The 24056-nt window shown below is 34.4% G+C and overlaps 1 protein-coding gene across 1 annotated transcript; it reads right to left on the bottom strand.

Annotated features, from left to right (window-relative positions):
- Positions 1-4: 4 nt before the first annotated feature.
- Positions 5-15814, bottom strand: LOC149090220 (uncharacterized protein F13E9.13, mitochondrial). Its single transcript, XM_089242044.1, has 7 exons — positions 15794-15814; positions 14932-15001; positions 5521-5603; positions 2797-2983; positions 1823-1973; positions 1204-1331; positions 5-345 (listed from the first exon to the last, which is right to left on the bottom strand). The coding sequence occupies exons 1-7, from the start codon at positions 15812-15814 to the stop codon at positions 152-154; spliced, it is 834 nt and encodes a 277-aa protein (XP_089098170.1). The 3' UTR covers positions 5-151.
- Positions 15815-24056: the final 8242 nt, after the last annotated feature.

The following is a 24056-nucleotide window of genomic DNA, read 5'->3' as shown; positions in this document are numbered from 1 at the left end:
CATATTCAAGACAAGAACAATCATAAATATTTATTATATCGCAAAATATATCTAAAAAAATGCAATCAGGTATAAGAATATTCATCAAAATGAAGCAAATTACCATTTGCTTGATTATTAGCTTCCAGTTAGGTTAATTGGAATCTAATAATCATTTGTTTCTTAATCCATCCACTTCATCAATAAATGCAGCTATTCTCTCGGGCTGCAAATCTTTTTGCCACAGTCCACAGCTTTTAAAGTAAGATCCGACTATCGCTCCATCCAAGAAAAAAAAGTCCCTTACATTTTCTGTAGTTATTCCTGAACCTGCGATGACTGGCAGGCTTATGGCAGTGTGAACAGCTTTGAAAAGAAAAAGAGTGGGTTTAAAAACTTTCTCTGAATAGGAAATTCACTACTGTCAAAACATTAAATCTAATACAAAGAATTTCTTGGCTACACATATATGATTGATTTCACTCATAAAAAATAAAGACAAGGGGGAAACACACAAAATTGTTGATTGTATAATTAAAATCAAATTATGTATTCAACAACTTTGTTTTTCCTTTGTTATTATTGTCCATGGTGACATTTCTTTCAATCTGTGGTTTGAAAGTTGTTCAAGCCCCGGTCAAAAATTAATGAGAATGATTATATAAACCATATGATCTCTAATTGGTTACAGTACACCTTTTTCTTTTGTTATTATCATTAGATGGTAAACAGTTTGATATGGTATTTTCTCGAAAGGGTAACAACCCCATTAACTTATGGGGTTGCTAGATTCAAAAACTAAAAATTGCGGAGGCAAGCCTCCTTGTTAACATCAATTTTCCTGATTTCCACAACAGATGGTGCCATTGTACTAACACAAAATTCTGCCACCACAATTTTTCGTAACTAAATCATGGAGTATATTAACATTAAGGAAAGTGCATCAGGACCAGAGAGTAATATTATACAGGAAATTTTATCATTATAGTGGATATTATTATACAGGATTTTCACTGCATTTTGCAATATCTAAGCTCTATTTCATTTTAAATAAATGATGGAAAAAAATTATTGATAAAATTGTATAATTTTCTTATTACATCGAGTTTGTTTTAGTGATATCATGGTAAAACCACTAAAAGTGTGTGTGTGTGTGTGACAAAAAATTTATAAATGCAAAATTTGTAGGTATTATTTTAAAGTTGAAGCATAATGTGTACTGACCCCTTGCATGAGCTGCTGATGGAGCATCTCCTGTTGCGCTACCAGTCACAATAACTCCATCGCTCAAGAAAAATTCTGCTGCTTTAGCAGTTTGGACCAAATCCATGTCTTTAGTTATTGCATGGGAGCTGAAATTAAAAAAAAAAACTGATCAAAAGTCAGGCTTATTCAAACTTGTAGAATAAAAATAAAAATTGCACTTTTAAGCCAAAAAAAAATAAATAAAATGATTCTTTAGATATAAAAGAGAATATTACATTGGGTGAATGAAAAATGGTAAAATCTTTTAAGTATTCTGCATATAATCATGACAATAAGCAATTACAGTGAAACCTGTCTAAGACGGACACTGTATGAGATGGAAACCATGTCTTAAATGGAATCAAAATATAGTGTGTTCAATGATTAGTGCCTTTATTTGCACCTTTATAAAATAGAAATCTAAAACAGAATATTATTTAAGTTTATTGACGTTTTGTTTCATACACGTTTCACTGTATTTCTGCATGATAGATCAAATAATGATAATAAATAAATCTTATTGCTGTATTTTCTTCATCCTGAAAGATTTTTTGAACATTTCATGCAGCATCAATTTCAAATTTACATATCTATATACCTGTGCTTCTTTTTTATATCAGTTAGCACAAGTATATCTTCAGCATCAATATTCCTTCTGTATCTCAATAACGGACCAGCACATGCTTCTATCATACCTTCATCAGCAACATGGGCAAATACGAACCCTTCAGCTCTTACGAACTGATATCCTAGTAAGTAAAAAATATTATAATCAGTATAATTTGGAAGGGGGATTGTCTGTCTAGGAATGGCTGAAGGAAAAACAGTGCATCCGGTGGAAATTTTGAGATTTAACTCATTTAAAAATTAACACTCAAAAATTATGTATGGTAAAATTTTATTTAACTGATGACTGAGCCCATAAGATGGGAATCAAAATGTTCGTATAAGTGAATAATTGAAAATGTTAATTTCTATCAACTATAACCATCGATTCTCACGGTGCCATCTTAATACACGGCCTGGGGACTCAATTGAAGAGAAGCCTCATGAAAATTTGATCTGTTTAAAGTTTTCGACAGTAAGCATACAAATTGGTAGGCAGACATTTCTAGCCAAATAGCAGCCTTAGGAAAACCACTTTGCCCGAGGCCATGATGCTCTTGAGACAGAGGGCCCTGGATTCTCAACCTCACAGACAGACTTGAAAATGTAATTCTGATTAAATGAAATTTTATGCCACAAATGTTAGTAATATTCAAATAAGTTAAACTGAAAATTAGACCCAGATACTCAAGTTAATAGAAAATATGTTTGACAAAACAGAATTTACAAAATCTTTAGAATTGTCATTACAGAAATAAGAGGCTTTTAAAGAGGTGGAACATCTTGGCTTACCAAAATTCAAGACATCAGGATAAGCAAGAGATCAATTAAAATGCCGAAGAGAACTTTAACAGGGTCTATTTTCCCAATAAAATAAGGGTTTATATTGCATATATCATCTATACTATACATCATGATAATGTTTGATTTATCAATTATGTTAATCATCATAACACATTGACCGACCTGCTGCTGATGCAACTGCTAGAGCTGCAAAGTTATTTCCAGCCAAAATCTGAACTCCACATGGCATTTGAGGAACAACCTTCTTAACTTCTGAGCAAACTCTGGTCATGACTGCTGTCAGCTCTGGTCCAGCATCTGAAGCTTTCAAATATGGTATATCAAACATATTTTCTACCAGAATTCCATCCTTCCTTGCCATTTATGTTTGAAGAAAAATATTAAGATGACACAAAACTGCATATGATTTTTTTAAATTTTAAAATAAGCAAATGTTATTTTGGGCAGATTATATTAATGAAATCTTATTTTTACCTGTTAACTTTAAACTAAAGGCCCATTTACATGTGCCAAGTGATTTAGGAAACTAAATTTTAAGTTGTTAAGTGCTCAAAAAACATGTCCACACGTTTAAATGATTTAGTAAATGTTCATTGGATAATATGAGACCACTAGCACATGTGCATCATGCTTACTTAAAAAAATAGATCAGACTCTATTTTACTTAGCCACTGAATTATTAAATCACTTACTAACTAAACCAGTGTAAACAGCCCTTATCATCTGCATACATTTTAAAGTACTTCACAACTTAAAATTTAGTTATAAATATAAAATATTATAATAAAATTTTAATTATAACTGCTTAATTACTCATTGGGTGTAAACAGGCTTTAATTTTTGGGGGGTTACATTTCCCTAGATTTTAGAAGCTAACTAAAATAAAAAACTTGCATAATAAAATATAGAAATCTGCATAAACTACATAAGTTTTTTATTATTCAACATATCTATCAGGTTAAAAGAAAACTATTCGACAACATAGACAGTAAGTTTTTGACTGTTTTAATACTGGACTAGTTTCTGAGGTCAAAAATCTAACCACCTCTCTGATCTCCTATAACACACATTTTAAATAAACAGCTTTATTTTGGTTAGTAAATTGAACACAGGTAATCAGTAGTTTAGATAAAATGGACCGTAAAATTATCTGTTCTAGATTCTTTGTATGTTGAGAAATTTAAAATTGCAAATTATAATTATTATTTTGTTTTAATTATTGTAATAAATTAGTGTTTAAAAAACATAATGAACAAAACAGCAAGATTCTCATGTTATATACCTATTGTATTTAAAAAAAATTTCTATCTTTTAGATGGCTAACTCTATGTACAACCAACTTTTGGACTTGAGGTTGTCTTGGTGAATACTAAGGTGTATAAATTGTGGCAGTGGGCTGGTGTGGCACCTTAATATGACTCAAGTTGGCTGGTTCTTGCGATATTCTGTTAACTAGGAAAGGGGGAGAGGTGGGATAGCTTCTCGAAGCTATGTCAGAATGAACCAGTGAGATTCTTGAGTCGAAAGCTGGTTTTGCATGGTTAGCCACAGCAATTGTAGTTGCATTTAAAGTCATGCGCTTCAATATGAAAAAGTAAACTTGGACAGAGTTGTGGGAGTCCAGAGGCGGGTGCGGGACATTACAAATCCTATGATTCAGTGTATAAAATAAATTTTTCTGGGCTTTGGTGGCAGTTGTGTTGCATCAAACCATTACACTCATGAACCATTGGCCTACATGAAGAAATAACGATATGCTCTCACAAAAGCAAATTAGACGTGCCACAGTCTCAAATCCCGAGTCCACAATTAATCAATCATTACACTTCACTCATGGTTAGAAAAATTGATGGCAGCACTACACATAACAAGCATTACACAGAAACAAACTTCATGTTAGGTTCACAACATGTACACACACATTTTACCATGAACCAATTCGTTAGAAGTTCCATAGAGGAATGTGTACAAGATGCATGTACAGTTAAGTAGTAGTAATCTCACACAAATCCTGAAAAAATATAATGAAGGGATAGGTGGTATATTGATGCTATAGACAAACATCTCGGAAGTTATAGACGCAACTAAAAGTCAATAAATGGTAGGAGAAGTTGTTCAGCAATGCTTTGAGAATATGCTATTTATGCCATCTTACGTAATTTTGATTTGTTTATTTTTTTATATGTTTGAAATATTTATTAAATAAAAGTGTTCAAGAGGTACCCATGTCCGTAATGGCAGTGGCTGATATTGTTGTAAGGTGATGTGGTCTGGGTGCGTCCTGGCTCCAAAGTGGATTCAGGTCCAGAGAGCATGCAGGCCATGCCACTGGTCCACTACAACCAATCCACTGCCCTGGATATATTGCGTGGAGAAATTGTTGCACTGGCAGTTCGCCTGGTGCTGATTAAATAACAGTTTTCCAACCCAAGGTTCCATTGCAAATGTTATTTGTTTTAATGTGCATGCAGTGCTGTTTTAACACATGGGCCCACCCGGTATGGTCGGTGGCCTCAAGTGCAGGGAGCTTATCAAAATCAGATGTGATTAACAATTTCTAGAGTAAGCATGCAAATTGGAAGGCAGGCATTTCTAACCAGGTGGGGCATCATAAAAATCACTTTTTTCATGATGCTCTTAAGATGGCTCTGCATGTACGATCACCCCTAGCAGTTTGTCTGTGGAATTCCGGACCACTTAGTATAACTTACACATTTTCTAGATATCTTACACATTTTACCTGTATCACACAAATCAATGGGTATAATGGCAAAACACTTGAGTTTATAATCACACTATGGAAAAATAAAAAAATACACTTATAGTCCACATAACTTTCAAACATACTGCTCAAAAATGAATGGTATTTCAATTAAAATGATTTACCACTCTGTGTTTCTCATACACTGTAGCCTCTGTGCAAGCAGTGTCTACAAGCTGTTGAATAGAGTATCTGGACTTTGGAGACCCTGTTAAAAAACAGTAGGATAATTTAACGTTAATAAGATTGGTATAGGTTTAATCAAGTGAGGGCAATGGTTTTTATTTTAAAAAAAATTATGAAAATTGTATCGTGCAAAAAAAGCAAATGAAAATAAGTTGGCCTGTACTCAGAGCATTATATATTACATATTCATTCTACAGTGGTTTATTCAAAAGCCAGATTGGAGTACCGAAATTTGTATAAATACTATCAACAATTTTGCACATAAAGAAAAACACTTTTTTCAAAATCACCCAATAGAGGGTGTTTTTGGTCTAGTTGCCACTGCTAGTGAAATAGAATACTGGGTTACCCTGCACCTTCTTTTCCTCATTAAACTCTATGAGCCTTGGCAACTAGAATTTGCTTTTGTATTTCTGACAGGTCTATAGCTGCAAAAACTTTGAGAAAAGTATGTAAGACAAAAAGTAACACTCTTGAAAGGGAGAAAAGAAAATATGTCAGTGCATCTACTGTCAACTACATCATTGATGTTGAACTAGAGCCACATTCGCATGTGGGTCTAGTGTGAGTTCACATCCACATTCATCCTGACACCTTTAAAGGAATTAATGCCAAAGGTATTAACACATGCAACTTTTGCGGGGGTGATGTACTGATGGTATATCATCAAAAGCTTTCACCAATTTTTAACTTATATCTTGCATTTATTGTGAATTTTCATTGGTTTTTTTTTTACCGTTAATTTTGTGTATATATATATTTTTTCCCCATCAATTCTTGAAAACATTTCTTTTATTAATTTTGAATTTTCATCAATTCTGGAACCATCACTCTTATTAATTCTGGATTTTCTCATCAAATCTGGAATTTTTCTTCCATCAATTCAGGAAACTTTTCTTTAATTCTGAATTTTCATTTCATTCTGGAATTATCACTTCCATTAAATCTGAATTTTTATCCATTTGGAAATTTTTTTTTCCCCCACAAATTCTGAATTTTCATCAATGTTGGAGTTATTTCATTCAATTATTTTTCATTTATCAATTCTAAAATTTTATTAGTTTCAGAAATTGCTTTTCTCATTAATTTAAAATTACCTTCAGTGCTGAATTTTAATCAATTTTTGTGTTGAATTACATTTAATTGTGTTTAAACTTTTTTGTTTGGATATCTCTCCTGAAATAATGGATGAGGATTCCCCTTTCCCACGAAATATATCAAATCATGATGAAAGGGGGGGGGGGGGGGAGCGTAAAAATTTTTGCTGCTCCAAAATTGTTGAGATGCTTCTGGCCTCACTATTATTTCCACACTAGGCCCTGCATATGGTAAAGGCGGCCCTGGCTCTTTCTCCTCATTTGGAAATTTTTTAAATTTTGTGTCAACACACATTTTACTGATTTCGTCATTAGTTGCTCTTGTTTGGCTCATCCTTAATTTTCCCGGACCTGCAATACTTGGCTTGAGCTTCATGAGGGATATATTTTGGCACTCGTGATGGTAAAAGTTTTGCAATTTATCCTGGAGGGTGCTTCTCCCTGGCCAAAAAAAATAAAAGTACACAACTGCTTGACTGTATATGTATTTGTACATATTCTTCTGCAGAATGAATCAGTCCATGACAGAATGTGTATTCTGAGAGTATGTGTGGCTTTGAATGTATTTAGGGTTTCCAGATTCAAAAACTTAGGAGGACGCCTGCATATGCACCCTCTATAATGTCCCTTTGTCCCAATTTTTACAACAGATGGCACCACTATACCAATAAAAATGACCATCACAAAATTTTTCTCAATCAAAACTGAACCGCTAAAAAATTAAGAGAACAGAAAATATATATATATGTTTCCCATCACCTTTATGAATTGTTCCTACCATCTGGTCAGTTTCATTGCTTTGCATTTTTGCCTGAAGCATGGATTTCTTTGGTCAAGAGCCTTGTCTTTTGTTAAATTTATTGGTATTTGTGAAAAATTCCATAGCCTTGTTAACCTTTTGTAGCAACAGCCTTATTTCCATAGCCTTTACGCTAAGGTTTTTTTTCCTTTCTGGAATGTTGAGCATGTATGCTCTAGCACCTTCATCTCACACGCTGCTGCTCAAAACTGTGAGAACTTTTCTTTGTTGTCAATTGATGGATCTTAAAAAAACTCTTTGGTTATCAAAGTCAGTGCTAGCTACCATAGAGATCGGTTGTTGGGGTTATTGAGAATGGTGTTACTCAAGTTCATTGCTAAACTGAGATTAGCATAATCAGTGGCATCAGAACAAGGGTACTTTCACATATGGTCCCATGAAAGATTTTTTTTTTCAAGATTTTTCCAGAAAACTTTTTCTTGTGTTGTCCTGCAATTTTTAGTCTAGAAATTAAAAAAAAATAATTTCAGTTTCAAATAAAATTAAATGGGGGGAGAATCTATAAGTGCTGAAAGTTTCAGTTACAGTTTAGGGCCATTTGTCGGAGATGCAGGAAAGAAAATTAAGCTTTGAAGATTATTTCATGTTAGTTAGTATTGCCATCACTAAGTTAATAACTCTCGAATAAAATATATATCCGGTATTTAGAGTTTCGAAATTCTGCATTCGTGGTAAGCGATAATGGTGATCAAGGTTATAGCTGGTTGATGCTTGGTTTCAGTTGGGTGTAAGTGTGCTACACCTGGAATGTAAAATAAATATTATTTACATCTTTTCATTGCAGCGTATGGCTTCAAAAGCACACTTTATTGAGATTTTATTGAACTTCAGAGATGAATTTTTTTTCACCCTTTCATAGTATGTGTATGTCGATTTCAACACAATAGCTCGGGGTTATAGCTCCAGAGAATGCTCTGAGCAGAGGCAGATTTATGGTTTTGCCACCAGTGGACTACATAAATTTTGCCACCCTTTACCTAGTTCTTTTACTTTAGTCTAATTTTCTTGAATACTCATTCCTGAAATTACCTGTTTCTCCTCAGACCCTGCCCTTTCAAAAAATATGTCCCTGTCTCTAAGTCACTCTTATGGTCACTCCCGTGCTTACACGCACTCTCTAGATAGAAGGGGGTCTTCAACCTTTTTCGAGTCACAAGCATTGCCTATACCTATCTTCAAACAAGACAACTTTTGACAATTTCACATATGTGTGACTTAAATCTACATAACTGTAATCCTTGAATGCTATTTCTACAGGGTGTATAATGGAAGCTTTGAAGTGCCCACGAACATGAATTCGAATACGACCATTGAGCACTCTTGTTGCTTCAGGAGCAACAGGTTGAAAGTAGCTGCTCTAGGTCATTCTTTCGATCACTCACAGATCTGGCACTCTCTTTGTTTTGGACACTTCCATGCCCGCACACTCTCTAGATCACCCTTTTGGTTGCACACATTCTTTCACCCTTTCTAAATTGATATTTTCATCTCACACTCACTGGGTCACTCCCATACTCATACACTCTCTAGGTCAATCTTTTGGTTGCTCAATGACATGCTTCCTCACTCTCTAGGTCACTTACTGACCTGGCTCCTCACTGTCTAGGTCACTCTTTCAATCACTCACTGATCATGCACCTCACTCTTTAGGCCACTCACATGCTTGCACACTCCTTTGGTTGCTCACTGATCTGTCCTCTGCTTTCCAGGCCAGAAGTCTTCAACCATTTTCCAGTCGCAAGCACTGCCTTTTACACTGCAAAAGAAGAGCACCCCCTTTCGGCAAATTTGACATGTGAATGCATAAAATCGGGATGATTTTAACCCTTGAATGCAATTTGTACAAGGTGTTTAATCGGGACATCGGTGCATGTGAGCACAAAATCGTACACGTTCATAGAATACTATGTGTGTTTCACAGCATGGGTTCCACATCATGGTCTTCATCATAGGCTGGGAAATTTTACAGGGTAGGCTAAGATTCCATAAGCGGGGTTGCACCAAATGTAGCAATTATTTTTTTGTCGCCAACTGATTAAATAAGTGCTTTGGCCTTTTCAAGACTTTTCATTGGCAACAAAATAATGTTTTTGCAAGCGAACGTGCTATCCTTATCTATTTTAGCATCATTTACATTTCTTATTGTCATTATTATCACCAAAACTTCCTAGGTCTCATTATTATTGAAATTTATTAAACGATAGGCTGAAGCCCTGCTCTTCATCATGCATCCTGTGCTTGTGAATTTTTCAATTTTTTATGTATGAGCACTCTTCTGTCAGACGAAAAACTCTCGTTTTTTGCAGAATTTGGCATGATACCTGCAAAAGGAATTAGTTTCATGGCTGAAATATGCCACTGTCATGGTTTTGAGCAGCAATCTCACCAAGAAATGAGATTTGCTTTTTGCCGGAATGGGAACACAAAATCCAAATGTAATGAGTCTGTAAGAATCCTGGAACCAATGCTTTCTTTATTGGTTTCAGAATTTTTCCTTGCCATGTTCTATCTTGCCGAAAAAATTGCAGAATTTTATTTCTGTTGACCATCTTGATTTTCACAATGTTGAAGATGTTTTGTGAACAAAAGAAATTCTAGGTCGTCAAGGGGCAAAAACTGATGAAATTGGAACTGGCCAAAATTAATGCAACCCTGCCTACAGATCTTGGCCGCAGGCTTCTCCCCACCCCAGTCAGACTTTTTGTGGGTCCTTCTATAGTTAATGTGTAGCGTGAAAAAGCAAAAATTTATGAGAATTGTAATGGGCCTCAGGGATAGAGCCTTATAAGTCCCATGTGGGGACCATGATTCAGCAGAGCACTGTGGTACTCGCGAGCAACAGGTTGAAGATGTATTCTTTTCTTTCAAACTGAGCACAACTCAGGTCTATCTCATGGGCAGTTTACTACCATTTAAGTTGCGTCGGAAGTATAAGTGCATGCACCTAACAGTCTGAGCTCATATGTAGTATTGTCTGTGTCTGATTTTCCAGTGCTGCCATCTATATTTCCAGAAGTGAAGTGTAATGATTGAATATTTGCACTGTTTGTAGGTCTGTGGCGAGACTTTTTAACGGGGAGATCAGCTCGCATTTGCGCCTCGAAGTTGGGAACCACAGAAAACCAATTTCAGGTTTAAGATGTCTGCTCTAGGCAGAGGTGGATTCATGGTTTTGCCACTCATGTCCCCCATTCACTCAAATTTGTGCCCACCCCGAATTTACTGCCCTGGACTAATTGCCCGCTTAGTCCCACCCTGTAAATATACCTCTAGACGCGTAATTTTATTTCATTCCTCACCTGGAAGAGCTTTGACGTGTATCATGCCTATTACGGGAAACTTTATCGAGGGAAACAATTTTTTTAAACGTGACATTGTACTTTCCTCTTTTCGTTTTTATCTCTCACCACTAATTAAAATATTAGACTAATTTCTTTTATTAGCTTAACGATTACAATATCCTTATCTCCCCCTTGTTGGTGATGTTTACAAACAAAGCACGTTTTTCATCACACTGTTGCGCCATCTGTGAATGACTGTACATTTCACAAATGGTCATTGATATTTTACGATTTCTTTTTCTATCTTTTCACAAAGTACGATGTTTTGAAAGAAAAGAAATATAACAATAAATCCGATGGATAAACATCTTGAATTTCAATTTTACAATTCAAATTTAGTTACAACAATTTGATTTCAACGATAAGACGAAGTCGTTACAAAGGCTGAAAAAGCAACATTTTTCAAATGGGGATTTATTTGTAAACATTGAATGGAAAATTCGATCCCTCTTCTATATTGAGTTTATTTTTTTCCATGTGAATTTACTGTTTGATGTAAAGAAGAGTTTTTAAATTTCTATAGGCATTTAAAAAGCACAGTTCACTAATAAGGTACTGATGTTAGTTATATTATAATTTTATAACTAATATAATCGATGATTTGAGTAACGAAAATTTCCGACCCCTCAAAAAAAAGTGATATCTTGGTATCTATCGACTAAGATCCTATAAGTTTACCGCCAAATTGGCGATTTTATGATTTCGCCATTGTCCTGGCCCCTTGGTGACTAAAAAAAAAATTTTTTTCACTAAATATATCTTCGAAATCGTAGAAATTGAATATTTAATTTCACAACATTCAAATACCTACAAAATAAACAATAACCAAAATACAAAAACAAACCCACCAAAAGTCAATCAACACCACCCAAATTATTTGTGTTGATCTGTGTTTGAAGGCATTTTAGCGGCACATTTTGTGCAAGAAACTAGGCTCTCTCTTCCATTGGTACAAGACCAATAAATTCGGAACAGCTATAGTGTAATCCCTTCTGGCGATGCTTTGGTAATTTCTTTTCTTTTGCAAAAAAATTCCCAAAAGCATGACAAGAAATTGCCAAGAGTGAAACGAAGTCTTTCCGACATCTTTGTTGTCAAAGGAAAAAAATGTCAAGCACATCTCCGAAAAGGGATAACACTATGACTATTAAAATGGAAAAAAAGCAATGACAAAAACAAGATTCTCAGAATAAACAAAGAATCAAAATTAAAAATTTAACATCCTAGTCCAGATATGGGATAGAAAATAATAAACAGTGATTCTCTTTTGAATGATACAACCATCCCTCCTAATATATAGTGAAACCTCAATATAATGATAATCTGTGATCTGTGAACCAAGAAAAAATATTGTTGTAGAGGGGTTATTGTTATATCGAGAGGTAACATTATATATATATATATATAATGGCCGCTGTGGTGGTCGAGTGGTTATAGTGACGGACTCACGATGCGAGGATCCGGGTTCGAACCCCACAGTGGTGGTCGGCTGAAGTTGGTTTTCTGTGGTTCCCAACTTCAAGGCGCAAATACGAGCCGATCTCCCCGTTAAAAAGTCTCGCCACAGAGAGCAACAGTCCTACAACGATAAATCATTCAATCATAACACTTCACTCATAGTTAGAAAAACTGGTGGCAGATGGCAGCACTACACATAACAAGCATAACAGAGAAACAAAAAATTTCACGTCAGGTTTCACTATACGTACACGCACATTCCCGTATGTACCGATTCGTTGGGGGTTCCGCGGGGGGGGTGTGGGCGGGGTGCATGTGTGGTATAGCAGTAGTAGGTAGGGCCTCCAAAAAATGGTTCGGGGATCCATGATGTTCTTAAGTCAGCCACCTCGTTGGGCAGTTTGCCTGTTGTGGCGTTGTATTGTATTTGTATATCATGTGCCACCAAATTTATGCTACTGTTGTTGACATCTTTTTTAAATTGCCATTGTTAGCACCATCATAGAGAGCTTTTAAGTATTTTAGTAGCCACAAAGAATTGTAATTGGTCCATTGATTCATAAAATTCAGTTAAATGCTATTCCCCTGTAAAGTTTACTGCATTGCTTCTATATCTTATACAGAAAACAGCAACACAGACAACTTCATTATCACTTTCAGGGATCATGAGGTGCAAGATAATGATGTTATTAGGCACCCTCAGAAGAACAAAAACTAGTTACAAAGTTAAAATTAAATTCATGACAATTTTGAGCGAAATATAAAAAGTATTTTCAAAAGCGGTTTCAAAATCTCTTAAAAAGTATCATTATGGAAGTACTTGTCGTGGTAAGTATATTGTTTTACTGGGAGGTGTTTAACATTACACCATAGACAATTCCAAACAAGAGGCAAAAAATATCATTGTAGAGGGATTTATAATTTTATCGAGTATAGTTGTACCGTATGAATAAATGTTCTCTGGAATATAAATATAAAGTTGGACTCTCTTTTAAACAATACAATTGATAGCAAAAAAAGCTCCCTTGGTTCAAAACATGATTGCTGGATTAATATTACAACAGTTAGTATGTGAAAAGTTCTTTGAGAACAAATCCTGATTCTGTATTAAAACTGAAGTATTTTCTTTATCATGTTGGATATCATTCACCCACGAAAGAAATCTGAAAAGTTAATGAGCCAAGGATGCATGTTTGAGTAATACAAATACAAGGCCGTAACAGGCAAAATGCCCAACGAGGTGGCTGAGAAAAAGATGCCCATATCAAGTATGGATGTCAACACTATGAACGCTATAATGCAAGAGGACTAAAGGCTGATGACAAAAAAGGTGTTGAAAATGGGATTAAGAAGATAAGGATATCATCACATTGGCTTGAGAAACATTCTGATGGCCAATGAAAATTTTTGAAAGAGCCAAAGCGTCAAGATAAACAAACCAATGGCATAGGAAAAAACCTGTCAATTAGGCTATGATTCTGTAAGCTAGGTTTCAGCCAATATCTTGTGTGTCTCTATGCAGTTATCTTTAATATTTTTTTTTTTGGAATTTTCAAGTATTTTATATCCCCCCCCCCCCTAATGTGAGTATTTCTAAAATCAAATGAAATCAATTCTAACACACAATGTTCATTTGAAGCATTTGTTTGGGAATCCATCAAAACAAATTCGAAGCTTCTCAGTAAGAGGTTACACTGTGCCTACCTCCTTCGTGTTGATTGTCTAATGTTCTATTACTATGTAATTAAAAAATTTTCCCGATCTCTGTTATGTGGATTAGCAAACTTCCTGTTTTTCTCACTGAGAGAGTGCAGTTGATTGCAGAGAGTGCTACAGTTGATTTAAAAAAAGAAAAAAATCACATCTTTAATGTATGTGGTCATTTGGTCATTAAACGTTAGGGGAGTGGGGACCCTCCCATTTATCTATAAAAAAAATAAAGAATGAATACATGATTTTTGTTTTTCAATACCAGTTTGTGCAAATGACACAATTTTGCAAATAAATAACATTCTCACATTTAAAAAGCTTTTCCCACCAAGAGCAAGCAGACTCACAAACGCGAAAATTATTTCAGTCACAATACCTCACTTTTTCAACTCAACACTTCAGACATCATAGCAATAAGTTAGAGACACACACATATAAATTGCATCCAAAATACTTGCCCCATGTGTAGCAATTCATGATTTCCTTATAGGAATGTTTATGAGGTCCATGTTTGTTGTAGCAGTATGATGAAAACAAGAAATTATCTGTGCTTTATTATTTTTCCCATTTATCTACATAAATGTAAGGGTTGATAGGCACATCTATGACTGATTTGACGTTAGTACCGTACATCAGTGGTTCTCAAACTCACTCATGGCTCCCTTGTTCTAGGCAACTTTCATCCCTGGCTCCCCAGAATAGTCTAAGAGCCTCTTCAAAGCATCCAATGTGATGAACACTTTGAAAACCTGTGCCCTATTTCATCAAACTACTGTACTCTCTGGTCTAGCAAGTATATATACCCCCGTTTCTTCAAGCTTGCTGAATCTTCTCTACCCTTGATGATTGATGGTCCTGTACGTAAATTTTTAATTAAGTAATTTTTGTCTCAATATAAATCTGTCTTAATGAAAGTTCACTTACATTTTTTTTCAGGAAGATGCCTTTCTTCACCAAAAAATTCAGCGTTAAGAAGACTCCACAAAGGAAGTCTCTTTCTATGTCGTCACTCTGCAGAGACATGGATATAACTACGAAAAACAGAGAATTTGGTTTAAACTATGGGCCCATCACAATGAAACTTGGAGATGTTGAAGCATGCTTTCAGGATGGGAAATGGATAGAAGGTTTGTTTAATTTATGAATGTCTGTAAAGTATAAATATGTCCATATATACCTCATTGATATGCTAAAGTAAAAGAAAGAGATAAACCAGTAATTAAGTTGGTATCAGTGACTAAATATTAGAGATAGAATGAATATTCAGCTGCTATTCTGTGTTTGGCTCAGTCGAATATCTGTGTAAATCTAAACACAACAAACTAATTTTAAAAAATTATATTAATTGGAATTTTTTGCATAAATTAAAAATTTACTGATTATATTTTATGGTGTGTGTGTATTCCTTTCTGTGAGAAAAGGTTACATCAGGGTGAATTTCTAGGATAAGTAAAACATGAAACTGGGAATACAATCCTACTGCAATAAGGTGGAAGTAAGAGCAGACTATATTTATGTAAAAAATATATATACAATATTTATAAGATACAATGAAGTCTTTACGTGCTCTATTTTATTTATAAGGTACTGGTACATCAATTGACAAGTCAATGGAAGACTTACGAAAATCTCTCAAAGAAAAAAAAGAAGAGAATAATTATTTGAGAATAAAAATTGAAGTTCTTCTGAACATGGTAAGCCAAATTGTGTTTTCATAAAAAGAATTCTAGAATAGTCTATTTTATATAATTGTTGGAACATTGTTTTTGGGTCATTCAAGTTTTACATCAGGAAGATTTTCAACCATTTTTGACCCCACATCCTACCACATATTCAATTGGAATCACAAGCCTACACAGAGGAAGGAGGCATTGAGTGGCAGGGGGGGCCTTATATTCCCCCCCAAGATAATCAAAAATTTATTTTTAATGCAGAATATTTTTGTAAAAAAAAAATAATTTAAATTTGTCGAAAGAAAATACCTTTGTATGGCTATTATATAATCAATGTATGTTAATTTCAATGCTATATGAAGACTTATAACTCAAAATTTCTCTTTAAGAAATTTTTAGTGCCCCATCTTCCAACCCTTTTGTGTCCCTTCAAAAGTTTGACCCTGTATACACCCCCGATTAGAATTGCCCTTTGAGAATATACATAGTGAACCTCACCACCACTGTCGGACACTGCTGTAATGAAATTTGCTATGTATGCTCTGAGATAATTTTTCACATGAGCACAGACTGCACACTATATTTTTAGCTTGCGTTTTCAGTTTTGAGCATTACTTCATAATCATTCAATCCCCCCCCCCCCCACTCTTGTCATCAAAATTTCAGTAGATTCGAAATTCACCCCCCCCCCCTCCCCCATGCTGACATAATACTTGAAAATAGCCCCTTAACCACAACTTTTCTGTCTCATTTATAATGTGTTATACGTGTTCTGTTTTTTATCCTTAAATTGTTGTTTCATCACTACTGGAGAATTAGTTGAAAATTTGTGTGAAGAGTTTAAAGATGCAATTGCCATAGTGCATATCGATAGGCTAATGCAGAAGGTCTTCAACGTATGGCCTGCGGGCCACATTTGGCACTCGTAGCTTTTTGTTTGAAACGATTAATTCTAGCATAAATAAAAGAAATACAAGTAGTTCCGGAAGAAATGAAAGAAATAATTTCATAATAAATGAAGGAAATTCCAGAACAAATTGATGAAACCCCAGAATTAATGAAAGAAATAATTCCAAAATAGATGAAAATTCAGAACTACTGAAAGAAATTATTTTTGAAACAAATAGTTTCAGAAATAGTGGGAAAAAAATCATGAACCAATGAGAGAAATAATTTCTAAATAATTTAGTTATTTACTGATAAAAATTATTTTGTGATATTTTATTGAATAAAAAAATAATTGTATAACTATTGAGAGAAATGATTCGAGGATGTATTGAGAATGACAATAATTTCAGAATCACCAAAATAATTAAAGAATCATTTAAAGTGATTTTAGCTTAAAATTTAATATCAGAATTAATTTATTTATTCAGTAATTAATCAAAAACCTTTCCAGAATTAGTGTTAAAAATGTTTTCAGAACAAATCAAAATTGATAAGAATTTCAGAATAAATGAAAATCTTCAATTATATTTTTGGTCACTGTTTAACTAGAGTCCTGCATTGGTCACTTCCTATTAAGATATGACTGAATTACATGAGTTGGTGGCCTACAGGCCTAGTGAGAAGTTTTAATTTGGCTCGTCGTGTTTGAATGGTTGACGACCCCGACCTAGTGTGAAAACTGCATACCTCAATTTTTTAACGAAAGTAAGGTTTTGTGTTTACGGGAAGTAGACTTCTGTATCTCATCAACTAGGCAAAACTCATGATCACTAATGAACATAGGGTCAATCAGGGCCATAACTAGAATTTTTGCCGCTCTGGGTAAACATGATATTGCCGCCCCCCACAACTTCAAAATTCAATAATTGTATAATGTTCTTTGTTCAAACCTAAAACTGCTATCCCCATAATTTTTTCCTCCTGGGGTAGTTGCCCCCCCCCCCCATAGTTCTGGCCATGAGAGGCCATGTATTGCCAAAATTGAAAACCTCATAGTTCACTCCAGCAATTTTTGCTTCTCCTGAAAAATTTAAGCAAACTCACTTGCAAGGTTTTCACACTGGGTCATCGATATAGAACACTCAGTTGTCTTATATTCTGTTATTTTGCATATTAACAGTACAGAAACACTCAGCTGTGTTGTTTGCTGCTATTTGAAGATTTAGATTGTGTCAGAATTCGGAGTCATATTAAGCATTTATTATGTCTTTTGTTAATGTTTAAGGTGATGGAAAAAAGTTTAAGGAAAACCGAAAAATTCCCATATATATATTATCTTGAAAACCTGTTGGTGCAAATACATGAACATTTTAGAATGATAATTACAAGTAGACATAAACATTTTCAAGTGAAAAAAAAATTATTGACGAATGCTATACACCTCAAAAAAAAAAAATTAAATTTTTATAGTAAAGGTCAAAATCTGGAAAAAAGGATGAGGACACTAGAAAATTATGCACAAAATCATTTTAATAACCAAGAAAATCACCCGTTTTGCCTATAATATTTATCATTCTGGATGTCATCTATCGAGATAAGTTCAGTCATAAATAACTTGCTGTGGAACCTTCTTGGAAGCCTGTTTGATTGCTCTACCATAAGGTTATATTTATTTTCATAGTGCGTACCATTGCTATACACTTCTCGTGCCAAAATGCGCCACAAGTTCTCTACAGGATTAGATCGGGATTTTAAACCAATACTTTGTAGATTTTGATTTGATATTTGTTCAGCATAATTGTCCTGTTCAAACAAATACTGTCCAGAAGTGTCTCAGGTAGTATATCAAGAAGGGGTGCCTCGGGTAGTATATTTTTCTCCAGAATGTCTTGATATGCCTCTGAGTTGATTTTGCAGCTTATGAATGTGATTGGAGGTTTTCCTTGGGATGCCAAACCTCCACAAACCTTCACTGATCCACTTCCAAATTGAAATTTCAAAGATATGATTCTGTCACGGCATACGGCAAGCCAGTAATATTTAAAACCATCAGGTCCATCCAAACTGAACTTCTTATCAGAGAAAACAACATCATTATACTTGCCACCAAAAGATACATGCTTTTTTGGCAAATTGAACTCACTTTTGAAAGTGCTATTTTGTAAAGGAAGTTTGTTCTTTGGATTTGCATGCCACGCATTCAAATTTTAAAAAAAATCATATTAGGCGCAGTTCAACATGTGCAAGGCAAGTTATATTTCTTTTGAATTATACAGAACATTTTTTTCTCGTAAAAACTAAGTAATCTTTTTTTGAAAAAAATGAATGGTAAGAGAAAGAATCCTTCTTGTGGGTGCAAGCTTTCAGTCCATAATAATTGGCAGGTTGATTTACGAAACTTTTATCAACAGTCTTCAATTTTTTTAATCCTATTCGAAATTTTATGACTAGGCATCACAGTTTTCCTAAGAGCAAGTGGGCCATTTTCACACTTTCATAAAAAAATTTGATTTCACAGTGCATGACTGATCAAAGTAGACTTGGCTGTTAGGCCAACCTGAGAAAAATTCGAATTTCTTTATTCGATGCCAGAAACCACACGTGCCCTTATACTTTTTTCCAGGTTTTGATCTTTACCATAATTTCAACAATTTTTGTCTGAAAAAGTACTTTACTTATCAAAATTACTTTTAGCGGAAAATGTTTAGTTCCACTTGTAATTATTGCTCTGAAATTTTTCCAACAGAAACTTTTCATTCCATCGCCCCCGTCTTCAGAAATATTTTTCTCTCATCGCCCCCCAACTCAATTGAACCCATAGGATCCTATGTTAAATCCGTAGCTTCTATCGCCCCCCAGGACCATTCCATCACCCACTTTGGGAAACACTGGTCTAGACCTATTTCTATTTTTCAGTTGTCCTTGCAATGGTAGTAAAGCACTAATTGTTTCCTAGCTGGAAATTCCATTATTATGAGTGTTCATGTAAAATTTCATTTCATTGGTTCTGGATGCTGAAAAACCCACCCTTACTTCTCTCAATTCAGATATTCAATTTTTTTTTTTTGAATGATCAATGCTACTCATAACTTATAATGACACTTCAGTTATAATGACAAAATTTTGCGGAATCTTTGATGTTGTTATAACCAAGTTTGACCATATTTACAAATTGTTTGAAAAAGTCTTCTGCAATCTTGTAGTAGTCTGTAGAGACAAAAAAAACAAATTCTATTCATTGTTTCTTTTCAGGTTTTTCTTATTTTGGTTGAAAGTTAATCTGAAAATTTTTGTTATGTTGTACATTTTATATTCTTAGCTCACAGAGATTACAGCACAGTCACAAATTCAAGACAAAGAACTTGAAGATTTGAAGGCGAAATTGGAACTGTACTGTGGCAATACTGAAAACTGCTCAGATCAATCCAAGAAATCACAATTTGTCAAGAAAAAACAGACTCACTATTATAAATAGATGTGCAGACCGTATGAGATGTACTGGAACAACACCAACCAGTTTATATCAAACTTTAGGCAAATGTCCATACAAAGCAACGATCGTCATTATGATTGATATTCAATTTTTCCGACCGAAGTAAAAAAAACAAAGCAGCCAAGTCAAACTGCCATTTAGCTTTTAATCCCTGTGAGAATTGTGATTTCACATCTGTAGTCATTTTATTTTTGTTATAAATTTATTTGAAAATGTTTTGATTCTTTTTCCTGTTCATTCATTTTGCCAACTAATATGTACAGTATACAGGGTGTCTCCAAAACATTGGGATAAATGTGTAAGGGAGGTAAATATCTTCTTAAGGAATGAGAAATGCACAGGGATCTATTACCGGAAACATCACACAAAAATAGCAGAAGCATCAATTCTGATAACAAATATGTTAGGGGCATGCATATTGTATACATACAACACGTTCTGGCATTTACCTATTCATCAGAAATTCTGCACAGAAATTTTTACAAGATGCATGTGCAGTTAAGTAGTAGTGTTAGCAGAGACAAGAGAAGCTGAAATGGTGCAACACAGTGATCAGTGGGAAAATCTCAATAGGCTATAATTGCGGTAAAACCTCGATATAACAATAAATCCCCTTTATATTGATATTTTTTGAAGTCTTGCTTGGAAATGCCTATTGTCTAACGTAAAATTGCTGCCCCTTGATATGATAATCCTACAATATTTTCTCTTGGTCCACAGAGTATTGTTATATCAAGATCTCATTTGTACTACAAATGGAGTACTAGATACCTTTAAATGCCCTATAATCACACAAATTTTTATTCACGAATGCTAAGTGTCCTGGTACATGTTAGTATGGGAAGTGTTTGCGACCAATTCATTGAGCGGCACATCCATCGCTCTCAGAAATTCCATAAATTAGTTGCATATCTGTGAGCCAGTGTGTATGGTGACTATCGCTCAAAATGAGAAAACCAGAAATTTACCCAATAAAGTACTGATGAACAATGCTGCCTCAAAGCTTACGCTGACATTTCCAGGATATGGGTTCCTATGTAAATCTCAGGTATCACCAAAAGGAATGAGATTTATCACCAAATATTTTTCAGATGCCATGTATATAGTGCAGATCAGAGTATTTTTATTGCGAACATTTGGCAAATACACTCACTTCCAAAAGTTAAGCATGAGACAGCTTATATAACATAACATATCGCTTTAACCGTGTCCTTCTGGATTGGGCAGTTAATGGAACACAAATGTGTGTACTCTGCCACATAGTCCCTTCACGTGGAGCTATCGGCACACAGTACTGGCAAATATTGTCTTGTGATGATGTAACAGTGGTGAGTCATTTGTGGATTCCGCTTGAGTACTGTAGCAATGTACCAATCATCAGATGGGGTTAGTAACCCTGGTTGACTGGATCCATCTCCAGTCAGCTGTTTGACTTGCGTGGGCATTGTTTTCATAATCTGTATATTGCTATAGTAGCTAAGTAGAATCAATGAGCAACCTACACAACTGTTACTTCCAAGGTTGCAATATCACTTGGTAAGACACTATCTGCTGGTACTGAGTGAAGATGGCTCCACATGACGGGATTGTATGCGAGAGTACCACACGTTTGTGTTCCACTAACCGTGCAATCTAGAGGGACAAGACTAAAGTGGTGTGTCATAATATTTATATAAGCTATAGCATGCTTAACCTTTGGGAGCAAGTATATGTAAATGCTATTTATGAACTGCCTTTAATTAATGTGTTTATTATTTGTGGGATATCTGAAAAGTATATGCAAGGGGAATGTGCACATTGTTTGAGGAACTAAAAGGAATAACAGAGTACAGTAATCCCCGCTTACACAATAGGTGGGACTGACATTAACCACATAAGTTGAATTCTCATGTGCCAGGGTATGATTTCACAGGATAATATATATACATATTGGTTAATTGGGACCAAAATTTAAGAAAAAGCTTGTCATAGCGTGGTTCTTACCACGTTCTGATATAATCACAAAAGACAACAAAAAGGCAAATACACAGAAAAATTTCTAATACATTTTGACACAATATGGGTGCTGCTTTCAGAGGATAAATATGATAACCACTATTACACTGACCGGGGATCCTACTTGGACTGGATACCAAATCTTAACTACCATTTTGCTCAGCTGAAAAATATACATCATTAAAGTCAACGTTTCTGACCACAGCGTTTGATTTGTACAGATATATATTTTTTCACTGAGCAACAGGGACTTAAGATTTGGTATTCAATCCAAGTGGGATCTTTGGTCAGCGTGATAATGGTCATTATATTTATCTTCTGAAGACTACACTCATAGTGTGTAAAAATGCATTAGGAACTTTTAATATTTTTTGGTGCATTTGCCTTTTTGTTGGTCATCTTTAGTGAAATAAGTTTGTGCAAAAATCTGTAGAAAAACAGTGATTGAACCAGGGTGGTCAGATGAGGGACCCATGAAATCGGGACAAATCCAGGAATCTGTTAAAAACCAAGACATTTTCAAAACCTCATTTGGTGGACATTACAGTGTAAAATTGCCAACTTACAATGTGATACAAAATATTATAGCGCTATGCCTACACAAGTAAAACATGAGGATTTGAGTGTCCCATTATACAGGATCAAAGAGCATACACCATGAAGGGGGATGGGTATGTTACATATTCTCATAAATTACTTGGGCTGGGAACTTAAAGTATCCGACTACGTTGAAAACGTCATTTTGGAAGAAAATATGGATTTTCATTTTTTTTATAAAAGCCATGTTTGTTGTGATTCGAAAACGGGTCTTGTTTTGTTTATATGATGCTTAGAATCAAAGTTACGTTCACTTTAGTGTTGCGTTTTTATATACAAGTAATACGCGAATAAAGACTTTAAACGTGTTTTACGAAGAATGCTATTTTTGACATTTTACTTGACTTTGTGACATGATTTGTAAAAATTGGTGCATTATATCCTTACGAAATTTTAATGTGACATTTTGCTATATATTGTTGAGGTTATGAACCAAAATCTAAGGTCTATCACATATGTTTTTTGTATTACAGTGTTTTATAGACAAAATGTAGGATGAAATTTCAAAAAATTCACACATACTTAAACATATTTTGGTGTAACTTACGAACATATCGTGCAATCCTTTAAATTTTGGTTCATAACCTGCAACATTACTAGCTAAATGCACTGTGAAAATTACAAAGCATTTCATTAATAAAATTTTTTGCAATCGTGTTTCGAATATCACATGAATTTTGCCTAAAATTTGACATAAAAACGACTTCTTCATAGGAAATATAATAGATAGACCAAAATTTGTCACTGTTTTCAAAATTTCGAGATACTTTTTATCAAAAAATGTATTTAAAGTTCACTCCAGAACCATTTTAAAGAAAAGTGACAAGAAAGGTTGTTGGATACCTTAAGTACTCTGTGTGTGTGTGAGTCCTATATGCTACCACTCGTTTAATTACAGTGAAACCTCACTATGCAATGATAAAGCCAACTTTCACATCATCATATATCTTCACTTTTAGAATCTTATTCTAGAGTTCTTTTTCACTGCTGTTGCTTCTTTATTCAAACTTCTCGCAGGAAGAAAAAAAAAATTGTCCATAAAAGAGGGGTGACTGTATCAGAGGGGCTTTTTAATTATATTACATAGCATTAAAAATAACTGAAATGGTTCTATATTTGAATATGTGAATAAATTCTGACAATGAGACACGTTTAAAGCCATGAAATACATAACTACTGCATATATACAAAATTAAAATTGCAAAAGAAATATAAAAAGTTTATTTTACTGAATTAACATCCTTTGAAAAAACTGATCAATCACAGTTTGGTGGGTTTTGCTGAGTTTATTTCAACACCTTCAAAATATATTTTGAGTTAAGAGATTAAATCCAATGATTTTCCATCATTGCATTTTTACAGGAAAATGAAATCAATGCATTGAATTCATTTGGAATAACACA

The sequence above is a fragment of the Pholcus phalangioides genome, unplaced genomic scaffold (genome assembly GCF_987345545.1).
Source record: "Pholcus phalangioides strain wild (caught in Gottingen) unplaced genomic scaffold, Ppha-v1.0 ptg000001l_1, whole genome shotgun sequence".
In the NCBI taxonomy this organism is placed as follows: Eukaryota; Metazoa; Arthropoda; class Arachnida; order Araneae; family Pholcidae; genus Pholcus; species Pholcus phalangioides.
The sequence above is the reverse complement of the archived record's forward strand: the minus strand, read 5'-3'. Positions and strand labels throughout refer to the sequence as shown.

Coding starts and splice junctions, on each gene's coding strand:
- LOC149090220 (XM_089242044.1), bottom strand. CDS start 15,814: ATGGTTGAAAATCTTCCTGAT. Junction 15,002..15,793: donor TGGTTGAAAATCTTCCTGAT/GTAAAACTTGAA, acceptor CGACATAGAAAG/AGACTTCCTTTGTGGAGTCT. Junction 1,332..1,822: donor GATATAAAAAAGAAGCACAG/GTATATAGATAT, acceptor TTTTAATTTCAG/CTCCCATGCAATAACTAAAG.